This window comes from Pieris rapae, chromosome 3, assembly GCF_905147795.1.
Source record: "Pieris rapae chromosome 3, ilPieRapa1.1, whole genome shotgun sequence".
Classification (NCBI taxonomy): domain Eukaryota; kingdom Metazoa; phylum Arthropoda; class Insecta; order Lepidoptera; family Pieridae; genus Pieris; species Pieris rapae.
This window is the reverse complement of record NC_059511.1, coordinates 1,541,955-1,565,738: the sequence shown is the minus strand read 5'-3', so window position 1 is coordinate 1,565,738 and position 23,784 is coordinate 1,541,955. Positions and strand designations below refer to the sequence as shown.

General features: G+C 33.3%; 1 protein-coding gene across 1 annotated transcript in view; it reads right to left on the bottom strand.

Moving 5' to 3' along the window:
• LOC110991503 (thrombospondin type-1 domain-containing protein 4) overlaps positions 1-23,784 on the bottom strand; it is a 114,708-nt gene that overhangs the window by 45,815 nt on the left and 45,109 nt on the right. Inside the window, exons 3-6 of the mRNA XM_045634728.1 lie at positions 12,526-12,583; positions 9,578-9,717; positions 1,716-1,839; positions 1,071-1,173 (exon numbers count right to left, since the gene is read on the bottom strand). Of these exons, the coding sequence (XP_045490684.1) occupies positions 1,071-1,173; positions 1,716-1,839; positions 9,578-9,717; positions 12,526-12,583 (425 nt within the window). The remainder of the gene's footprint in view (positions 1-1,070; positions 1,174-1,715; positions 1,840-9,577; positions 9,718-12,525; positions 12,584-23,784) is intronic.

Here is a 23,784-nt window from a genome sequence, read left to right as displayed (position 1 = left end):
AACATAACTTGAATAAATCAGTGATTTCAAGTACTGAGCCAGTACTTGAAATCTCTACGCTCTCCCACAGATTTCTGTATTTGTTCCGTAATCATTTGTTTTTCAAATGGGCACCTCCAGCCTTTTGTGCCTGTTTCACGCCGTTGACTTTTTGGACCTAAGGCATTTCCTCATGATGGTTTCCTTCACAGTACGAGCGGATTTAATATTCGCCAATTATTGATTTACAAGTATTTGATTGCTGACATTTCTTAAAGTTGGCAGAACTAAAGTTATCTTTTATTTTTTTATTTGGGGACGCCTTATTCGTATTTGCGGTGTCGTTCAGGTGTTACGTAGGCATTGGAGTGAGGAGAGGGTTTTGATTTTTTTATTTGGTGATTATGCATTTACGAGCATTTCTCCAAAAAAAAATACGTTTCTATACTATGATTTTTTTGAGCTTTGCTTACTTTTGCCGGCAAGAGGTGGGGAGGGAGGGGATAAATTGCAGTGAATCTGGTTACGTTTTACTTGAACAGGCCGCTGATACATAGATAATTTACGAAGATTTAAATTTAAAAATAGAGAAACGGAGTCAAGCAATACAAAACAATTAATTGTGAACTAATTAATACAATCAAAGACGAAACTCAAGAATACGATTTTGATAAAATTTACATTTTCGAATACGATATTTTTAATACCTACAACATACCTAATAAAATAATTGTCTATATAAAATTTAGTTTGTTATGGCTGAAAAGACGTAACATTTGAATTACACCAAAACAAACGCCATCACAATAATACTAATATTTCAGGATATTTTTCAAGACCTTCCAAACCAGCAACTATCATTGTAATAAATGTGTTTAATAGATATAACGCGAATATTTAATCCAGTTTAAAAAGTCTTCGTTTCAATTGCTTCAAGAGACTGCCATAAGAAACGTTTCAAGCCAGTTTATATGATAACTTTATGTTAACCATAATTATCATGTATTGTAGAAAAGAAAGCTTGTATCGTATTTTGTACATAAAGCATTTATATCATGTGAACTTTAATATATAAATAAGATTAATATTACCGTCGACATATGGGACCCACGTGTAGAACCTTCCCCGGAATGGCCTCCGATCGTACACTGCACATTGATCAGCCCTGGAATCACGGACTGGCCCGGGGCAAGGCTGGAATTATAAATCATAATTGTATATTCTGTGGGGTTCTCTTTGGATCAATGGATTATAATATACACTTATGACAGAAGAAATGCATAATTTATATTAATCATATATATAAAAAAAATTTTTCAACGAAGATTGTTTAACCTACAGGTTATAACCTTATATAGTTAAACTTATATTATAAATGTTTTATAAACATTAAAACTTATAATCCATTTTTATATATAATAATTTTCCTTAGGATCGTCTGTAACTGTTACTTCCATATCTTACATACTTAGTTAAGCACTTAACAACACACAAACACAAATAAAACTGTGTGTTCCATTCAATTATAATTGGCCAACAGCATATCTACCTCTCTCTCTCTCTCTCTCTCTAGTACAAGTTGACACGCGACATGTTATTACGTCCGTTTGACCATTGACCCAACCTCCCGTCTTGCATCTTTTGTTTTACCTTCTCTGTCTTTCTCCATATCTAACCAAGCAAAGAACCTAAGTTTAATTTTAAGCCTTATTTCCTATAACATACAGTCTACTTACCGCTGTATTACATTCATGATAGCGCTTCGCAAGACCTGGACAGTCTGGTACATGAGTCTCGCGTGCTCTTCGAAGCCGGTCAATACTTCTTACGAGTTTTCTCCTTTTTCTGCTGCGTCTCCACCTAAAAGTCAATATAGCTCATAAAGTTATGTGCGTGTTATGGGTTTCAATAACACCTTTGCCTAGCCTATCTTTATAGTACATACCAACATGGAACATTTTGCTATGCAACCCCAGAGACTGTTAGGTTTTCCGGAGTAAAAACTTTAAAATAGAATTAGTGCATAAATAGGTTAAAAAACGGAACACGGGATATTGTAAATAATAGTTTTACATAATAAATTGTGAACAAATAAACAGTGATTAGTTAGTCGTGATCGAGCAATTTTTTCCCATCTGCCTAGATAACAATAACACCACAAAATGATGACTCGTAAAGCTTCAACTAAAGATATTGAAATGAGACTAAAGCAGGCTTTGTTGGAGCAGAAGAAATTGCAGGATCTCAATGATAGATTGCTGCAAGAACCGAGGACAGTGAACGGGAAATCCAGAATATTGTTAAGAAAAACTATTGTGTAAACTATATTGTGGATGAGTGTTTGCAATTACAAGATATTGTTGACTATTATAAACAGTGCTATGATACTCACTCAAAAAAACTTAAAATAGGAATTTTATTCCAGATTTAAGATAAAAACAAAAGAACCACAAACGAAAACAAAATAAAGCTATTTAGTATCTATTGTTTATTTGACAATCATAAAGAACATATAAATGTTTAAAAGATACTTGACGTCACAAATTACAGAACGCAAAGTGTTTTAAAAGCGTAATACGCAAAAAGTTACGATCTTAAAGCTGTCCGCTGGCAACGGTTTTGTAATTAAATCTCAGAAATAATTATACTAGCTGTAATGGCAACATTTCTACTATTTATTATTTTTAACTTTTATGATGGTAACACGATATTTTATTGTGTTTTTTTAATTAAAGAAGCGTGTATCATAGGCGCCGAATCGCGAATCATTTTGGATGAAGAATAAATAGTGCTTTTATTAGATAATAAACACTATTAATATTTAGGAGGATATACGAGGCTAAGGAACAGCCATAAAAGATAGCAACAGCAGCTCATGTTAGTGTTTATGTTGCCGGCTTTAAAAAAACAATGTTTCACTAAAAACATATTCTCATTTATTGCTATAATGAATCTTAATGATGATCCAGGCTATATGGGACCCAGACTCATCTTCCTCTTACAATTATATAAGAATGTTACTATGTAAAAAATAATGATAAAAATCTATCCCATTATTAATGTTTTGGTTACTTCGATTTGTAAGCTATTTGTTTCTGTGTATCGGTAATACATTCAGCTATTGTTTCCTTGTAATTAATATTAAACTCATATGACTCTGCAATTGGTTTTGTGAATGATGATTTGTTGCTTTAATACCGGTCGCTGCATTGTTTTATTGCGTCGTAATTACACAATCGTATTAAAGGCATTTCATCAATAGTGTTACAAAATGATTCGTTAAACTCACATTTGTTTAATATCTCTGGTAAATAAATTTTATGTTATAATTGAGTTTTATATTAATAATAATTAGAGATGAACCGGATAGCAGTTTGGCCGGATACCGGATATCAGATATTATACCGAATAGCCGAGTATCCGGCGGGACCTAGCCGTTTGATATATCGCATACACGCACACTTAAATCACTCAGGTTTAACTCAAGAAAAACTACTGACGATTCAAAAAAAAAACTGATGAAATATAAACATAAATGAAATGTTATTATACTCCTATAAGTTATATTTCTTTGTTCTGTAGTATGGATCTCAGCGTTAAAGTAACTCCTGAAGCTTGCATTTGGATCTGTTCTCAGCTTCCTCCATACATTTCTCCCCTCTCTTGTCATCCAGAATTGTTAACTCAATTAAAAAATTCTTCCCTAGACTTGAGTACTAGACAATTCTAAGAACGCTATTATCTGCTTTCTTTGCGCAGTGATAACGTGCATTTTAAATAATGTAGAATATTATTATTTTTCATGTAAGTACTGGAATTTTGGATTTCGTAAGTGTATGTAAAAGATATATCGAAGTGATCGTTATCATTAGATATTTCTCATTTAATTTAGCTTTTCACAGATCCGTCAAAATTAGGTTTAGTAGTTATGGTACACACGTTAAATAATGAAGCAGGTATTTAAACTTGGTTATTTTTTTATGGGACCCTAGGCAAATGAATCGGTTCAATTAAAGTTAAGTGTTAACACCAGAAGGTTTGCAAGTGCGTTGCCGGTCTTTTGGTTACACTCTCCTTGCAGGCCCCTGAGTCGGAAATATTTAGAAAGGCAGCATGTTCTTTAAAGATGATGCGCAACAAGAAGTGTCTTAAAAAGTGCTTAAAAAGCAAAACTCTGCCGCCAAAGTAAAATAGTATCATTGATATAAAAGGATATATACGGCGGTATTTTATTATATAGAACTGGGGGCAAACGGGCAGGAGGCTCACCTAATGTTAAGTGATACGGCCTCCCATTGACGCTCGCAATGTTAGGGGGCTCGCGAGTGCGTTGTCGGCCTTTTAAGAATTGGTAGGCTCTTTTCTTGTAGAACCCTGAGTCAAATTGGTTCGGAAACAAAGTGGTGCGCGGCAAAAACTGCCTAGAAAAACGCTCAGTTGTGGAACGGCGGACGTCGAGGTGATACGAGTGGAATTTCGTATTCTGCCTCGACGTCTGATGATGTAATTATAATTATTTCTATTGGCCCGGTGTGCACATTTTGTGTTAATTTTATTGTTTTAGTGACGCACGCGCCTGTTTAAATAATCATTAAATCACGTCGGAAACGTTTTGTTCCGCTACTAAAATGCATAATTAAAATCTATTTTCAATTGTCAAAACTTACACAACTGCATTATTGTAATGATTTTTGGTTTGAACGTATGCAAGAAACATTTTACAACGGTTACATATTTATTTATTTATTTATTTGGAAACATAACCGATACATCTTTACAATAAAACTAAAAGTTACAAATAAAACATAAAATAAATACATTGGATGTATATAATACAAAATATTTACCTACAACGTAGTAATAATGAAAATAATTAAAATTATAACATACTAGCAGACTCGGCCAAACGTTGCTGTGGCTATGGTTTTATTAAATTAAAGATCAAAGCTATCCTATCTCTTAAGTTGCACCAGACTGTTCACTGTGTGCCAATTGAATTTAAAATCGGTTAAGTAGTTTAGGAGTCCATCGCGGACAAACATCGTATTGGAGATTTATATATATTATAAGATATATTGATAAAGTTTGACCCCTCTGGCAGTGGCACCTTTAAGGCTGGCAGCATTTCTTCGCTGTATTGTTATACTTATTCGTGGAGCGAGGAAAGCACTAGCCCTGGTGCCAAATTAAACCTTTAACTAGCGCCAGTGCAGTTACACGGCCCAAGAGTCTCTACCCCAAAATGGAACAGTAAAATATAATTTAAATTTTTACATAGTCTTTAAATATTAAAAAAAAAATAATTAAAAATTCTAATAAGGTATTGAATTAGTCAAAACTTAAAAAGTGATCTTAAAATATAAATTTCATTAAATATTTATTATGAACAGTATAATAATCATTAATTATGTTTAGTTGTAAGTGCTAACAAATGGTTAAAAAAGGCAACAATGTAATAGCCTTAATAAGTTTTATCAGTTAGTTATCAAAACACGTGTTAAAGTTTTTTCATTCAAACCCAAAAATCCAGTGGAACTCGAACTCTTGGTTTCGGCTTCAGATTTCTTTATCAGTTTCATGATGATGTATTTCCTACATTTGAGATCTTCTATCTACTTTTCGACTTCGATTCATGATTTCCTGACGATGTTTTCCTTTCACTATTTAATAATTGAATTAGAAAGAAAAGTTCCCCAACCGGGATTCGAACCTACCTAACTCGAGTCACACGCACACCCTGGCCCACACAGCTTTCATTCGTACACAACTTTCACTAAATATCCCAACAATTGCATCCCGTGATGAAACCATACATACACACATACACGTCTTGTTAGTCGTCTCATGTTTAAAACGATACACGCTGACTCAGCGTTACGTCTAATGGCCCAAACAAACACGGAACAAGTAGATAACAATCATACATTAGCAAAAGCCCTCAAATTATTGTCCGTCCATCAAAAGTACATCTTGTGTATTACCTTAGAGGTCAAAGGGTTGTGGCGAAATGGGCCTATTTGAATGCGATGTTTTTAATACATGCGTTCGTCTGTTTGATCTGTATTAATGATGGGAATGATGAACAATGTTTATTGAGAGAGATATTTTAATATTTGATTGGACCAACTTTATTTAGGTATCTTACTATATTTCCCAACCAATTCGACTTAGGGTCCTTCAAGAAAAGAGCGTACCAATTCTTAAAAGGCCGGCAACGCACTCGCGAGCCCTCTGGCATTGAGAGTGTCCATGGGCGGCGGTATCACTTAACATCAGGTGGGCCTCCTGCCCTGCTATAAAAAAATTAATAAGCTTAAATAGCAATGAGCGGGTCACATTGTCGATGGCCAACTGTGGTGACAGTCATCAATTATATTTTTGATTTTAATTTGACTTTCATTTTTCTGAACTCTCTTTAATAACACTCTTCTTTCTCTTCCTAGTCTTAATTACTGCAAGTCTGGGCTACTGTCGTTCTACGACAACTTCCACCTCCATACAGCTCTATCTTCTATCAGTCTCAATCTCGCCATAAATAGTTTGGCGAAACTGTTCAGGTCTTTCCTGGTAATATAAAAGACAGTTGACAGTCTTCTAATAATCTTTAGTTGGTTGAGAATGAACTTATTGGTTATTTTGGCAGATCATGGTATTAGCAATATGCCTATAAAGACACTTATATTATTATATGTATAGATCATTTAGTAACCTTTAAAATTTTCCTTTTTAGGCAATAAGTGAAAGTTTATAAGCATTTCTAAAGAGAAGAAAATATTTCAATCCTCGCGTTAGGTTTGTGGGAAATGTGAAAGGCTTCGTCAAAGGAAATATTCCAAATACCTGTAGAGACGAGGATAAATTTATTCATGCCTGCGTTTATATAATATGATGGTTTGATATAAATTTTCTAACACCAACAATGCAAAGTCAAAGTCAAAAAGCATTTATTCATATAGGTTATACAATGTACACTTATGTACGTCAAAAAAGAAGAATACATTGAATGCTTCTAATTTTACATTTACTGCCAGTTCTCAAATCACCATAACTGGAAATAAACTCTCTGTCACTCTTTTTAATCGCCAAGTATTTTCTTTTACACAACGGTTGTAAGGAGCTGTAACCACCCAACCATCAGACATCCATATTTATATTGATTAAGAATTTCCTTAGCCAGATAGTTATGTTAATTTTGGTAAATAATTAGAAGCGTAAACAAAATGTAAAAAATCATCGCACATTTTTTTACCACACTCATATTATGTTTTAACAATCTCATTTCTGATAATGTCCTAACATAAGTGTAATTTAGATTTGTAAACCCTTAGATAAGCCAAGTTAGTTTTTGTTAGCCTCGCAATCCATAGTTTTATGATTGTTATAAGCTCATATTTTAAACTATTACAATCAGTTGTGACCCAAAATAAAGTGAACAATTTGAAAATAATATACATACAAACATTAGGAATACAAAAAAAAATCAAAAAACACAGGCAAATTTGTAGATGTATTTGATTATTATTATAGTAGTAAATTTTTCTTGAACTTTCATAAGTAATTGGTGATTTAGGTTAAAGTGTTAAAAAATTTGAGAATGTTTTTTTTTTTTTGGTAAATTAAAGTACGCTAGTAAATTATGATGTCTTCGTTACAAAGATACGCCGTCGCCCCTCATGTTATTCCCGTTGTACTACTACTAAAACTCGAACCAATACATTAATTTAATATTTAATTTATTTAGGGTAGCCAAGTAGTAAAAGACTTTTGGATAATGGGATTCAAGACTTGAATTTCAAGTGCAATAGAATAAATTCAAGTTGCCCCTGGTCGATAGTACCGGTGACCCCAGAGCTGGTACTTTTCTTGCTCAGTGAATAAATATCTTTTTTTTTTCTATTTATTAATTATTATTATTACTACTCTGTAGGTTAAGAGCAAACAAATTCAGAAGTATTTTAGAAATATTCAGTACAATTTATAAATACCTTAACCACGAGGGATTTAACACAATTTAATAAAACAATACAAAATGTGGTAAATCAATTTTAATGTATGTTCGAGTTTTAAACAGCTCTATTGTTTGTCTCCTAATGTTTTAAACATTACGAAGAGGATTATTTGTATTCTCGATTCGATTTTAGCCCTTTCGAGATCCAACAGTAGCGATGTGAAGTGACCAAAGCGCTGTAGGCTCTCCCGCGGTGGGCACGGATCCTTTTATCGATCCAGCGTATCATTAGATATCATTGTGATCTATGATCAATGATGCGTCCGCGCACCACAGTTATAAAGTTATCTTTGAGCTCTCGCGGCCCTATGATTTCAAATTTGTATGATTTTTATTGTTTATGTTCATTGTTTTAAATTACTACAATTCAAGGGTAGTCGTTTTATACTATGTAGTGATTTATTAGAGATTATTAAAAATAAAAAAAATATGTAAAGTAAATTTAGTTATTCAAGGGTTCGATTTGGATTCTTGATATTTGATAATTCAAATATCAAGAACCTTAATAGGTTCGGTGTTCAACTTATCATGTGTCACAAGCGACAAAAATACACACTGGCAACTACTAGCCGAATTTTTTCCTAAAAGAGGAAGACATACCAATAGATGGGCAAACAAAATAGAGAGGATAGGAGGCATCTCGGGCAAGAAGAGCTAAGATTGGAAAAGAACGGATGGAGCTGGAAGAGGCCTATGTTTAAAACACACCTACCTATCACCAAAACTGGGACATCTGGTGTATTAGATAAAAATGTATGTAACTTAAACAAATGTTTAAATGTAATAAAAATAATATTCTTTACGTTATTATATAACATTTCTGTTAAAAGTTGCCTGATAATATATATCTTAAGTAAAGCGATATTTATATTATATTAAATTTTTGAATTTGTATTTACTAAAGGTAAGCTTCAGAAAGGAGACTTAGTGCTGTCTCACTTACTTAAAAAATGTGTTAGATTTTGACATACGAGTTGAATATTAGGTAATATCCGTCGTAATGAACTATTTCGTTATAAAAATACTTCATCATTGGGAAAAACGAATGTATGAAGATTCTAATAATGTTATTACAACAGCCAAAATTACCAGTCTTAACAGACAATCTTTTAATGAGATGAAAGAAATAACGTACACAAGATTTGAAGATACTGTGGTATAATGAAGTAGGAACTTATTAGATTGTACACTCTTAAAATTTAAACTAAAGTTAACATCGTTTTTAATTAAGATCTTTAAACACCTTCATCGTCGAAGATTCTGGGACGAACAAAAACAATCCTGGCACAATAACACTCATGGGAATATAATGTGTATGTCCTTCACTTGTAACATTATAGTTATTTTTTAGACAGTTTTGATTAGAATTTCGATCCAGCTATTATATTGTGTGGCCTGACCCTACTTTAACAGATTACTTTTTTTTTATAGAACAGGGGGCAAACGGGCAGGAGGCTCACCTGATGTTAAGTGATATCGCCGCCCATGCCATGACACTCTCAATGCCAGAGGGCTCGCAACTTGGCAGTTAAATCCTATATAAATACTTGATTGGGGAACAACACAAATCAAAGTAAAACAAATACATACCTAGTAGGATCTCGCGGTAAACATTGTCGTTCCTGGACTGCGACTCCACCGCCACATGTCCTGGAGCAGCTACTCCATGCACCCCAGGAACTCCAAGCATACATACTCGTTTGATTCGTTGGAGTTGCATGACTCGGTTGCTGGAATCACATTGAATGTCATGTCAGTATCTTGGTTTAAAACAGATTATGGTACTAACGTATTAATGCCACCAAAATTTTTTTTTTAGCGTGAACAACCTAAGCCTAAATTGATGATGAAATATAAAATGAATCAATTTTATAAAATGAAAACAGTTTCGAAGCCAAAAAGGTTTAGCGGTGGCGTTAATACGTAAGTACCCACATTATCGACAGTAAATAACTCCATGAATGAAAAAATTAAAAATAATAAAACTAAAAATATAGAAGATCTGGGAACCCTAACATAGGTTTTTTACTTAAAAGAATTCCCAAATCTTACACATTATAAGAGCAGTGTTGGCCTAGTGGCTTCAGCGTGCAATTCTCATACCCGAGGTCGTAGGTACGATCCCCGGCTGTGCACCAATGGAGTTTCTTACTATGTGCGCATTTGCTCGAATGGTGAAGGAAAACATCGTGAGGAAACCGACATGTCTTAGACCCTAAAAAGTTGACGGCGTGTGTATCACCTACTTGCCTATTACATTTAAAAAATGATCATGAAACAGATTCAGAAATCTGAGGCCAAGACCTAAAGAGGTTGTAGCGCCACTGATTTATTTATTTTATTTACACATAATAATGAATTGTTTCTAATAAAAATCTTTATCAACCAAAAGTGCGCTTTATTTAAATCCGAAAAAATATTTCACTATAACTGCCGCATTCCTTAGGAGCTGCAGAATGCATAAGTTATAGTTTAATACATGTAACAAAGTTACAAAAAATTTAACTGAAATAAAAGAATAGAAGATCTAAAATTTAAAGTAGGTACAGCAAATTGAAAACACATGAAAAAAATGTCCACTTAAATTTATTAATAAAAATAGTAAGAACGCGCGGTCGTCCCAGCCATTTATATTGATTGGGAATATTGATAGGTCATTGACGTAAGAGAGAATCCGTTTGGCAAATGAAACATGTGACATTAGGCAACGTTTGAACGATGCCGACACTGGCCAAAAGGGCCCTTGTATTCATGAATTATTCAATTTTTAATGCAATGTTTGACTGGCCACGAAACATCAGCTTGTTAAACAATGAATTATGACATTTAATAGCTGTCATTTGTCAATGCTATTCTCAATTAGTCACAGGTTAAACAAACGTTTCTTAATCTATAATTAATATAATTTAAAATGAAACGCGTTTAATGACATTTTCAAATAGCTTAGATGAGCGGTATTTTCGAACCAATATGACGTTGAATACCATTCGAGGGAAATCATACCAATTTTGGAATGCCAGCGATATCTCACAGTCTAGTATTTATTTATTTTATTTTTACATTTAGGTACAAAAACAGAAAACAGATTGATTACATACATACAATTATTACACACTAAACAACATTTGAAAATCTGATTTCCAATTATATCTGTACACAGCATCTACACTAAATATCAACTGAACAACATACACATATATATATACATTAAATAATTAAATTAGTAATTAAAGTTGCAAGTATTTACCATGAACTATCTTTTTAAATTTACAAATATTATTGTGAAAAATATCAACCTCAGCACACACAGCATTATAATATTTGCACATTCTTACGAGCGGAGCATTCTGGGAAACATTGTTATCAGTCATAGGTATCATAAATAATTCCTGGATGCGCACAGAACGCGTCGGTACCTTGATCTCCAGTCTCTCCAAAAGGCAGGTGTCAAATGAGTATTGCGAGTCTCTATATGGTTGTGGTTACCAATGAACACCGACTTAGCTTCTTGGACGTTTACTATGACTTTGGCAAAGTTTGTCAAATATTAACAATATTAAAAATTCTGTGGTACTACAACTCTATGTGATTGCAGGAGAAGTCGGGATCGATTGCCTATTGGTTGCTCGAAATTATGACAATTGTGCGTCTCAAAATCACCAATACACTGGGACAAGCTGAGGATAGAGTGGAAAACCATTTCTGCCGTGATTCGAACCCACTTCCCACTCACTCCTCAGTGTTGAGAGTCATACGCTTAAGCCACTAGGCCAACACTGGTCTTTGACAAATATTAGAACAAATCTTACACAGTTAAAACCACGATGTTTCAAATAAATATTTGCCGCAAACACGTTGTACGGTAATATTTTGACACGGTAGATTCAGAAGTAAAGTCTTACAATTGTCATTTAAATCAGTTGTGCAGTCAATAGCATTCATCAGTAAAATACAGTTTGTCATTTTGCTCTCATACAAATAGAATAGATAGATAAATGCAGAAGAAATCATATAAACAATATCCTTAAATATTTAGCTACAAAATTTAATCTTTGCACTATCAGACTAGGCTTATGGTGGGAATTTAAGTAATTAAAATACTAATTATGCACCCACAGTAGTCCTCAGATCCTTATAAATATATGTTACGCTCCTGTAATAGATGCTTTTGGAAACTCCATCTCTCAACTCATCCTTTTTAGGCATTTCGTTTAGGATCTCCGCCATTAAGTTGTGGAACCTCTAATCTCTGACCTCTTTTAAAATGATTCTAAATATGTACTTCTTAACCATACCCTATACTGCTTAAATATGACTTGAGTAGTTCATGTATTTTTATTCTTGTGTATTGCATTGTAATTCATGAACCGCTGAGTTCCTGCGTTTTGGTTTTTAGTTTTTTTTGCATCAATTCAATAAATTATGCAATTTGATCATATCTTTTATCATATTAATTACTGTTTCAATAAAAAAATAAAAAGTAAAAGCCTACTAGAAAGGTGCATATTATTGCTAACGGAAACTTTCTAGGTACTTACCGGTATTCCAATTTCTGTGGTCGCAATGTCTGCATCACTAAGTGCAGTACTGATGGATCTGGAACAATAATTTGTCACTTTAAACACAATAATATGTCATAACAAAACTGTCGTGTTTGTGCACCTGAGTTCGCAGAAACACTCTGTAACATTACTATTACTAGATAACAAATGCCTGGTGATAATGATTTTTTTTGAAGTGAATCTTCTATAGCCGCATGGGGGTTAAGTTTTACGGAACGTCACGAAGATGTGCAGCGTTTTTGTCGAAGAAAAGGGATAGAGCGCTTGAGACCAATTAAGAGAAAGTGAGAAAGGAGATCGAGAAAAAATACACGCTATTGGTTGATGTATTCGTTTAGCAGCTACATATTAGAACTTTAGACGGAAATTCTGTCGCAGAACGTCTTGTGCAGTAGACGCAGATTTATTATTCATTAACATTATCATTGGCTCGTTTACATTGTGTAAACAGTGTGAATATAGATTTAAAAATACATGGATGGATTATATACGGGGTACATTATCATCTATTGGGGTTTGTACCTTAGTAATAATTAATTTACAAAGTAATTTTCAATTCTGATATGTGTACTTTGTGCTCACACATTTTTTCTTTCACAGGTCCGATAAAAAATCTGATATTTAACATACAAACAAGTGTTAAAAACCTGTATGAAATCACGGGAGAGATTTGCACGCTTAACACTAACACGGCAATCATAATAAATCTAATTGAACTTTTGATACTAATTCGTTAATAATCAAATTTACTATTAGAAGAATATTTACGTGTTGGTGGAACATTTCCTCATTACAAGTACCATCTAATTAGAATCGTGATACCATTATGACAAGGATATGAGATATCCCGTTCATCTGAGCATATGGTTCATGCAGACCTAAATCCTCACTTCCGAGATTCAAAAGATAATGCAAGTTAATTTTAGAGTACACCACATTTGATTGAAATGTTTTTAAATAGTAAGTAATAGGTTTGTTTTTAAAAATAATTTACTGGGAATAATTTAAATGATTTTCTGTTAACACGCCTGCCTGCATAGTGTCTATACAATTATTTAAAAAAATAATTAATAAAAAAATTATCTGATCTGTTTGACAATTATTTGTCAATCAAATAGGCAAATGCATGAGCAGTCTGTGGCTGACACACGTCGGCGACTTTTTGGGTTGGTTCCCTCACGATGAATCGTCACCGTTAGAAGGAATTTTATATGGGCACATAGAGAGAAGGTCCATTGGTGCACGCCGAAGACCGAAGCGACGACCTCAGAGATGAGAGTGCACGCTATAGCAAATAAGCTAACACTTTACTAAAAACATGATAATACTTACAATGCAAAAGATAAAAATCTCTAGGTACAACCGATCTGACTTAATGTCTATTATATCTGACTAAATCGTTTTTTGGTAAAATTACGATATTTAAAATTAATCTATATAAAATTAATTATCTAATTTTAATATATATCTAATAATTATAGAGAAATGTCATATTAACAACATGTTATTATTAACAACATTATCATAATGCCATAATAATAATTTATTTATAAATAGTGTCAAAATAATGGTCTAAATACTCGCCAACGCTATAAAGGCACCTTGCCCTCAAAGAAGTAAAACCTAGTCCAGTACAAACACAAAACTTCACAACACAAAAATTAATAACGTTGAGGGCGTAAGTAATAATAACAAATGCAAGCGAAAGCAACAAAAATAAATGTCATATCAATTGGCCGTGTCAAATAACAACAAAATTAATAAAATATCCATTACGAACAAACATAAAAGCCTCTGGACCATGACCTGCCTCTAAGCCTTGTATTTAAACTAGGCAAACGGTACCTGTGTGTTTTGAATCAGATTAACACAAATGCGGGCTCACCTGTTTAGAGAATCGCTAACAATAGGAAGCCTGGTATGATTTATGAAGACAGTGCTCACGATTTATTCCTTATCGCGAACTTAGTCATAACTATTCGCGAATTGCACGTTTAGACAAACGGATCGCTGAATGTGATACGTTTTCTGATCACCGATGGTTTCGTTTAAATGGTATTTCTATCGAAAATCTGTAACTTAACTTTTTTTTATATACACCCCCTACATCTTAGCCTATCAGGCAGGCAGTCATATATATTTGACCGAGTGGCTAAGTAGCAGGGGAGTGTCGAAATCTCCTAATCTTGTAGGGGACAAACAGGCAGGAGGCTCATCTGATGATTTTTTTTATACAGGGACCTCTACATGCAAGCCTCTCAGGCACGGAATCAGGCAGATATGTGATCGAGTGGCTAACCAGCAGGGGAGTGTCGAGTGTATCTTTACAATAATTCTCCTTACCGCTATTTTGTTAACTATGCCGATTTTATATTAATGAGGTTTAAGTTTCAATTTTGTTCCGGTTTTATCCTCTATTATTTCCTTGGTAGTTTATACGTTCTAATATAATTGATGTTTATCGTATATTTTGTATAAAGAAGAGTAATTGTTTTAGAAATTATACATAAATAGTAACAGCCATAATCGCTTTTATTGTTAGAACACATACCTAGTACCCACGCCTGTCTATTTTAAATCCTAGTAATTTGACAACCTGACCACAAAAGCCTCGGCGAGCCACTTAAATTTCCTCGCGTAAATAACATTGTAACAGAGGTCATTGTCAAACATCGTAAACAATATTGTTTTCTTGTTTACACGACAATGTTTACGAAAAATATCCAAAACAAGTCACACGGTATTTACCCTCATTAGTAATCAAGTAATTACCTAGAATATTTGACTCAATTAACTGATTTGTTATTAAATAATTAGATGTGCAATTAATAAAGTAATTAAATTTAGTATAAAATGTCATACAAGTGCATTACTTTTTCAGTACAAATTGTTGAGTTGAACGTAAAACAACAAATTCAAATATGGAAGTCAGCCTGTCACAGATTTGCGAACTCCTTGGTGAACGCCTTGAAAAGTATAATTCTATACCGAAGAAACGGAAGGTTAGTAAAGTTAAGCGACTGATGACGTCAACGCCGATTCTTGAGGCATTTCCGGCGAAAATGTTTTCCCCAAATCTAGTTCTTTCTCCGACACCAACTGTTGACTCCGAGAAGAGGAGTACGCCGAGAAAGAGGGCTACTCGTGATGGACTACGTGGAAAGAAGTTGGTTTTTCATGATGATGAAGAGGACAACTTGAACTAGTGACTTATTAGGAGATAACAAATATTGATATTTATTTATTAATCTTCCAACTAAAATGTATGACAATTGAAGTTAACATATGTGTTACAAAAAAATATAATTAAAACATATACAAGATAAAATAAGCACACAAAAAAAATTCAGAATTTTTTTGTAATGGAGAAAAAAATCTTCAGCAAAACCGCGAATTAGGTTCGAAAAAGGCACCCAACAATGCTTTCTCTAAAATCGATCGACTCACTACAGGTTAAGCACTGTTCAGCCAATTAAAATCGCGAAAGAGAAATAGAATATGAGTACCTTAATTTATTGTTATTTAATATAAGTGTTCTGTTTTACCATTTTAATGTAAATGTTTAAAAAATATACTATTTTTTTTATTTACATGTTTTATCTTTAAACCATACTTCATAGTAAGTCTTAGAGATGTCGTTTTCTAAAATTCCCCATTTGTCTTTCGTCTTTTTATTAAAAAAAAAATTAAAACAAAAAGACGAAAGACAACAAATATTTCAAAGGAACAGTTTTTATTGGAAAGTTCAATTGTCGTTTTTATTATTAACCTTTACTTAATTATGTATGAAATCTTCCGTTTAAACTTTCTCTGAATTACCACAAATATTTCAAGATCATAATTAGCCAAATCGGTCCAGCCACACTTGAGTTTCAGCGAGACAAACGAACAGCAATTAATTTTTATATACAGCCAAAATCGTTTACGACGACATCGTTTAGAACGACATACCGGTTATATTGACCAATATTAAAAGTCGCTGAATTCTTTTGTATTAGCTACTTACTAATAATGTCAACGGATGTGACGACTATCGGTTGTGACGAACAAAATATATAAGTCCCGTCGATGTTGTTATAATAGATTATGTCAGTTAGAACAAATAGATATGGGCGTTAAGGCCCTGTCCCAATGGCGCAATGGAGGGCAGTGAGGCGCGCCGAACAATTAGTGATCTAAAACATTGAGTTTATGTAATTTTACCATTTTATTTCTAAAATGGATTACTAGGCTTGTGATAAAGTATATCGAGTAAATTTCAAAATCATGTTCTATATATATAAATAAATATTCGTCATAAATTGTCAAAAATTCGCTGTTTGGATGTTTTTTCTATGCAGCGAAGTTAATTAAATCGTGTATCGATCTTTCAAAATGCTTAAAAAACTACTCAACTCCAACATATATATATATATATATATTCCATTTAGCCTACTTTAAGGATCGAAAAAATGGAAAGCAACAATATTATACTTTTTTGGAGTTTGGTGATAGTATAGGTCCTTAAAAATCTCATAGACTGCAAACTTACATTAGTCATAATCTAAGTTTGCAATTATCATTACCGTCACAATCGTTCGTGTTCTTTATAACGCCGATAAATGACAGTTTGAATACGAAACAAGCGATATGATCGGAAAGGGCTGTCCTTTGAATAAATAAGTGCCCTCCTACTGTTAACGGCATACATTATAATAGTAAATCTATCATTAAACACCTATAACTAGATTATTATCGTATAAAAAACCTCCCTCGAAAGCATTTGTAACTCAGACACGAATGAAATGGCGTAATAAAATTTGTCATGAAGTGTTACGACACTGTTGACACTGATTTGGTTTGAACTTTTTTTCTTGTATCGTATTTTGTCGATGGTGTTTTGTTTCTATAAGAAAAAAAATTATATAGGTACACGCGTTAGAAGTTACTCTTTGTTGGCTTAACAACAAAATCTTTTCAAACATTTTATCCTTCGTCTTATTTAACATTAGAATTAACTTAAATGTTGGCTATAGCTAACTTTAGTGTGTCGGTTTTGTGTGAGAATGTGCGCGCGCATCGTAAAAATTTACTCATCATTTTTCCCTTACGCACCACAAAAATTTTAACTTCAAAACTAAAATGATGACTACAGCTTACTTCAGGGTGTCAGTTATTTGTGACGGTCTGCGCGTGCATCGTATAAATTTACTCTCATCATTTTTCCCTAACGCACCAAAAGAAGTATAACTTCAAATATTCCACAGATAATTGATTGCTTATATCTTGGTCGAGTTTTAACGCAGGCTTCAAAGCTGCCTTCTATCGTGCTTTTGAATTGTAATTGGAAACTGTGCTGTTATTTTACTCACATATGCGCACATTTAAATATTAGAATAAATATAAATGTAACAAATGATGAAATCTCTAAAGTGTTTAAGCGCAGACAATTACAAAGATTTAATATTTATCGGAAACAGAAGCAAGCACTACATACATATATAATACATAAATTGAACACCAAAACAGACACATAATAAATCAATTAATTTGTGTCAATAATCACTCGTGGTAGCAAGGTCTGTCCCATTGGAATTTGGATCATAAAAATAGGTTAAAGTACCGAGGAGTGGAGCTGTCACGGTATGGTGGTCGCTTGCGTCATTTTTACTGTAATCTGCCGATAAATCAAGTTCTCCGCCGAAATGAGATCACAGGCTTACATTGAAAGCTGACAGATAGGACTAATTTTACTGTGAAAACAAATATGAATTGTCATTATGAAGTCATGCGTCGGGACAATTTATTATTGTGTTAGATTTCTTTCTACATTTTTTGTATTTGTCTAAAGATTAATCTACAATCCTTGTTGATAAATTTCTTTTGTCCATGTAGTTGTAAAGCATATTATGTATTATTAGGCCGTTATTTATACAGTTTTATTAATGATTTGTCTCTCTCCTATATTTTTTTACAATTGGTATGGTGATTAAATTTTTAAAGAAAAGGTGCTTTTATAGAAAGGTTATGCGAGTATTTAGACCTAAAATATAAGTTTGACAACAATAAAAAATAACTACTTAGTATTTTAACATTGTGTTAATGTTCTTATTATATGACAATTGCATGCCTATTATTATACATCTTATTGTGCGGATTTTTATAATAAATAGATTTAAATGAACCATTTTTTATTCCAAATAAACGATTGATTATTATTATTATTTTTTATTATAGCTCAGTAATTACATTGCACATAATACGTTTAATTTTTAAATACAGAATAGAATTTAGTGCGATCAAAATCGCTACCAAATGATGTTAATTAATGAAACAATTCAAATCACTTAATTAAATTAATTAACCAAATTCAACTGTATCCGTTCTATGTAAATAACGTGATAATTAATGTTTACAATTGCGATAAGATCAGCCCTTTGTGTACACGTATTACTAGCTAAGCGAATCGGCACTGATTCTCCGACCTGTCATTTGTATTTAACTTTTAGAAGACGCAAGCTTAGTTTCATGAGAAAGATTGTGGTGCAACTCCAATGGTTCCATTTCCGACGATTTTGTATAATTATATATATACATAATTTTGTATGTATACATTTTATAATTAAAATTGACTGTGCTCTACACAAGTTTTAACTTCTTCGGATAATCACATCAATTAGGTTTTATAAATAATGTACAATTTCGATTAAGCACCGGACTAAATTAGGGCAGAAACCGCAGCTTCCACTGCTGGTGACCCCCTGGACCTTCCTGGTAGAACTTGTCCGCGAGGCAAGAGTCTGCCTAAAACCACTGATCACGACACCAGGGCCATGCCGAAAATACTCCTTGGACCCACATACCACCAGACTTGACGCCCCCGGACACCACCCTGGGATCGAGTTCAGCATTGCTGTTTGGTTTCCACAAACACAACCCTCGCCACAGCCCTCATCCAGTTCTAAAATTGCCCACACCGGCACCCTGTATTATCAGAGTACGAAACAACATACCACCGAACGGGAGGGAGTACAAGAACCATTTATGCATTGAATAAGTTTCCTTGGAAAACTGGCTATTTTTGCCGTAGTCTAGTTTAAAAGGTGTGATTTGTCTCAATTTCTCTACGGATTGTGTTTAGTGGTCTGTGGGGTAAGTTGATATAAGTTCATTTGATGTGGTGTGATTTTATGCGCTCATTGTATCCAATGACATTTCTAACCAATAAACAAAAGTGTTACCATGAAGTGACCTAGTTCGGGCAATGTCGCCTAGTAAACGAAATACGGACAAGAACGAGGACAGACAACCTCATATATTGTTCCGAGTTTTGTTAATTTTTTACCCTCAAATCTTAAAATAAAATAAATCAGTGGCGCTGTCCTGACCTCAGATTTCTGAATCTGTTTCTGGGCAAGATGATCAGCCTCCAGTGCCTGACACACGTCGTCGACTTTTTGGGTCTTAGACATGTCGGTTTCCTCACGATGTTTACCTTCACCGTTCGAGCAAATGTTAATTGCGCACATAGAAAGAAAATCCATTGGTGCACAGCCCGGACCGAACCTACGACCTCAGGTATGAGAGTCGCAAGCTAAAGCCACTGGGCCAACACTGCTCAAATCTTAAAATAACAGTCAAAAATTGCAAGGTAGTTTTTAGCCATGGGATGTAATTGCTTAGATTTAAGATGATGCACCAAGGTTAAAGCTCTTAGTGGTGCTTTGATGTTTCTGTACGTTAAGTTTAAGCAATATAAAAAAATACCTATTAAAATATCTATATAATTTATAATACTGCATTTTTTTAATTGAATCAGAACAGACCCTTTCTGACCATACATTTGTGTATTTCCACAGAGTATGCATCTTTCGCGCATGAGTTCTATTACAGTTCACTAAATATTAATTCACATCTAAATAATCAATCGAAGCTGTCATTCAAATTAGGTTATAAAGTATTTCAAAGCAATAAAAATAGCCTAATCAGTGGATGACATCATAACGTGCAAAACCACTCCCAACACCGGATGACTGTGGTCATGTAGACCATTGTCTTTGTCATAACTAATTACTGTGATCACGATTTCATATCTATTTATAATCCATTAAGGTGCCACTTGAGTTAATTGTTACAAGATAATAATATTCTTTAGTCCGATTTGGCTACGCCTTTTGATTATGTATAAAATTTTTTGAAGTGATACATCTTACATCAGGCGCATGAGGATGAAACTTTCACGGATTTGTAGTTTATGTTCTAAAACATACATATTTTACTATTATTAAACCATACCAACCATAAATATTTGCTAATCGAAGAAGACATTTAAGATCAACCGAATAATACAAAAGGAAACTGCAGCAACACGCCAACCACCTAATTTCGGGCCTCGGGTTTTTTTTTTTAATTTTTTAGTTGCCGCTGTTTGATAGATAGCGAGTTACATAACTCCCTTAAAACATATCATAAAATCTGATGAAATCCAAGAGGCTGATTGCAGATGGGTAAAAAAAATTTTTTAAACATTTAGCAACAATATAGTTCATGAGTCAATAAAACATGTCGTAAACCGCTTTGATGTCTAGAAATCTAGATTTTTTAAGTCTAGGTTTATCACCTTTTACAAAGGCGAAAGATTTGTTTGTAACACATTGTATCTTTTTTATGAATATTAAATTTTTATATAAACGAATTTATTTGTCATTAAAATCCTGTATTCTAGTATTATACACGTAGTTTTAATATGAGACTTTTTCTTATATACGAGTATAATAGAAAAATATACCTGATATAATTACTATTTCAGTATTGAAATACAGAAATTTAATGCCGCTAGCGTTAAAGGTACTTGTGTGACAAGTACCAAACACTTCAGTATTTTATTTATCCGTTTTTAATTATTTATCTATTCCGTAACCCTACAGCTAACAAAAAAATATATTATTACAAACAATTACACTAAAAGTATAAACAAAGTTGAAATACATAATATTTACGAAACAAATTATTCAATACATTTTACTAAGTAATACCAAATTTGGTTGTGTTGTGTGAAAGTGAGAGTATGTATGTGAGTATGAGAATGCTTAAATCAAATCAAATCAAATCAAAATTTATTTATTCAATTTAAATGCGACTTAAGGCATGCTTATGAATGTCAAAAACGTTTACAAAATTCGCGAAAGAGCAAAACTACGCCACTTAGTTATAGATATTATTTTAAGCATATACCGCGATGGCTTTAACAAGTCAAGGCTTAACTGTTGGTCGTTGTAATGCGATTCATATCCTGCGTGATACAAAACATAAGACCTTTGAATAGGTACCTATAATTATTAAGGTTAAGAATATTTCTCGGCTGAGAAGTTCTATATTCTTCTGGAATAACTTCGTCAACGCGTTTCAGGATATGACGTCATGGAGTGATGCTCAGATCGTAGGCTACAAGTCGAATGGTGTAAAAAATATAACATAAGAAAGAAATATAGAATACAAAACTCTTGATATTCCATATTCAAATGTTTCCTGTAAAAGGGTTTGTATCTTCAATTTGTCCTAGTTGATAGAAGTCAGTACTTGGTGTATCATGAAATGCGTGACAAAGCGAGTAACGGTTCCAGACACTGAGCTCGCAATTAACTATATCTCGTGGCACGTCTGTGGTATAGGATTACTAGTGATGTGTTACTGTGGTATCGATATAACACTAATTGAAATACTTTATTTGTACGTTTCATCACCATCACATCATCATCGCATTACCCGACTGGAACTCTTTCCACGGTCCGCTATAAGACATTTTCTTGCGAACTAGGAGAAAAGACGAGTTTAAAGAAAGAGTATAAAGGCTTCTTTCGAAAGGCTGATAAAGCTCGGGCTTTTTGGCCCTCCTGCTCTATAAAAAATTTATTCAACATCATTGACGTCAAAAAAATTGCTTGTAAGCTCCCAAACTTTAGGTTGAATCTTTCTAGCTACACATTATGATTTAGCCTATAATACTGAACCCGCTCACAAAACTCTAATTAATATTCTTCTGTCAATATTCAGAAATTTAGCTATTTTAGATAATAGATATTCTAAGTAGTATTTTCTATACTCGCAAGGATTAGTACTAGTATTACCGAACAACACTAAGTTTGCTTGGATAAGGCACTTGTATTAGCAGGCATCGGTGCCAACACTTAATTGGTAAATGTCAATTGCATTGATATTTTGAAATTGTGCAAAATTGGTTCATCTGTCTGAATTATTTTATATGTAAATAAGGTTTAATTTTACGATTCAACGCTACAAAGGCAAGGAATTTTGCCAAGCTAAAAAATACTTCACATACTGAATAAAACCTTCACGGATCAACCTCGTTGGTTTCCTTTATTCGATAAATAAAATATGAAGGGAATAGATACAAAATGACAACTGGTTTGGTTGCCTAGCAACAGAATTATTGGAGGGAAATTACATGTGTGTGAATTACATGTATGCATTAGATAGTGTTCTAATTTTGAATTAATCATAAGATTCATCAGACTTCATTAAATTTGATTATAGAATTACGTGAAAATATTCCATATTTTCCATACTTACAAATAATATTTGTTACGCTACAACGATACAGTAATTTCACACTTAATATACTTAATAATATTCTCACCATGTTTATCGTTTCAGTTATCGCTATATGAACTGAATTTAAACGATAAAGATCGCCATATTATGTTATGGAAGTATTCAACGTACGCCAGGCGCCAAGTTCCGCTAGGAATCTGTATGTTTATACTTAGCACATACAAAGGAGACATTGTAAGGAGCTCCGAATATACCAGCTGTTAACACTTTTATTATTTATTTCATAATCCTAAAGCTAACATGTATAGTATATAAAACCAATTTTAATAAATAGCCAAAGATGGAATACAAATAGGTTCAAACATTTACGAAATAAAATAAATTTAAATTCTTAATTTATTATGAATCTGAGATCGTAGGTTCGATTCTCACTTGTGCACCAATGGAATTTCTTTCTATGTGCGCATTTAATATTCGCTCGAACGGTGAAGGAAAACATCGTCAGGAAACCGGCTTTCCTAAGACCCAAAAAGTCGACGGCGTGCTTAAGGCGCAGGACACGGTTCACCTACTTGTCTCTAAGTATAAATTATCATGAAAAAAAATGTGGACTTAATAAATAAATTAATGAAACAGACAAAGAAGTCTCAGGCTTAGAACTAAAGGTTCTAAGGCCACTGATTT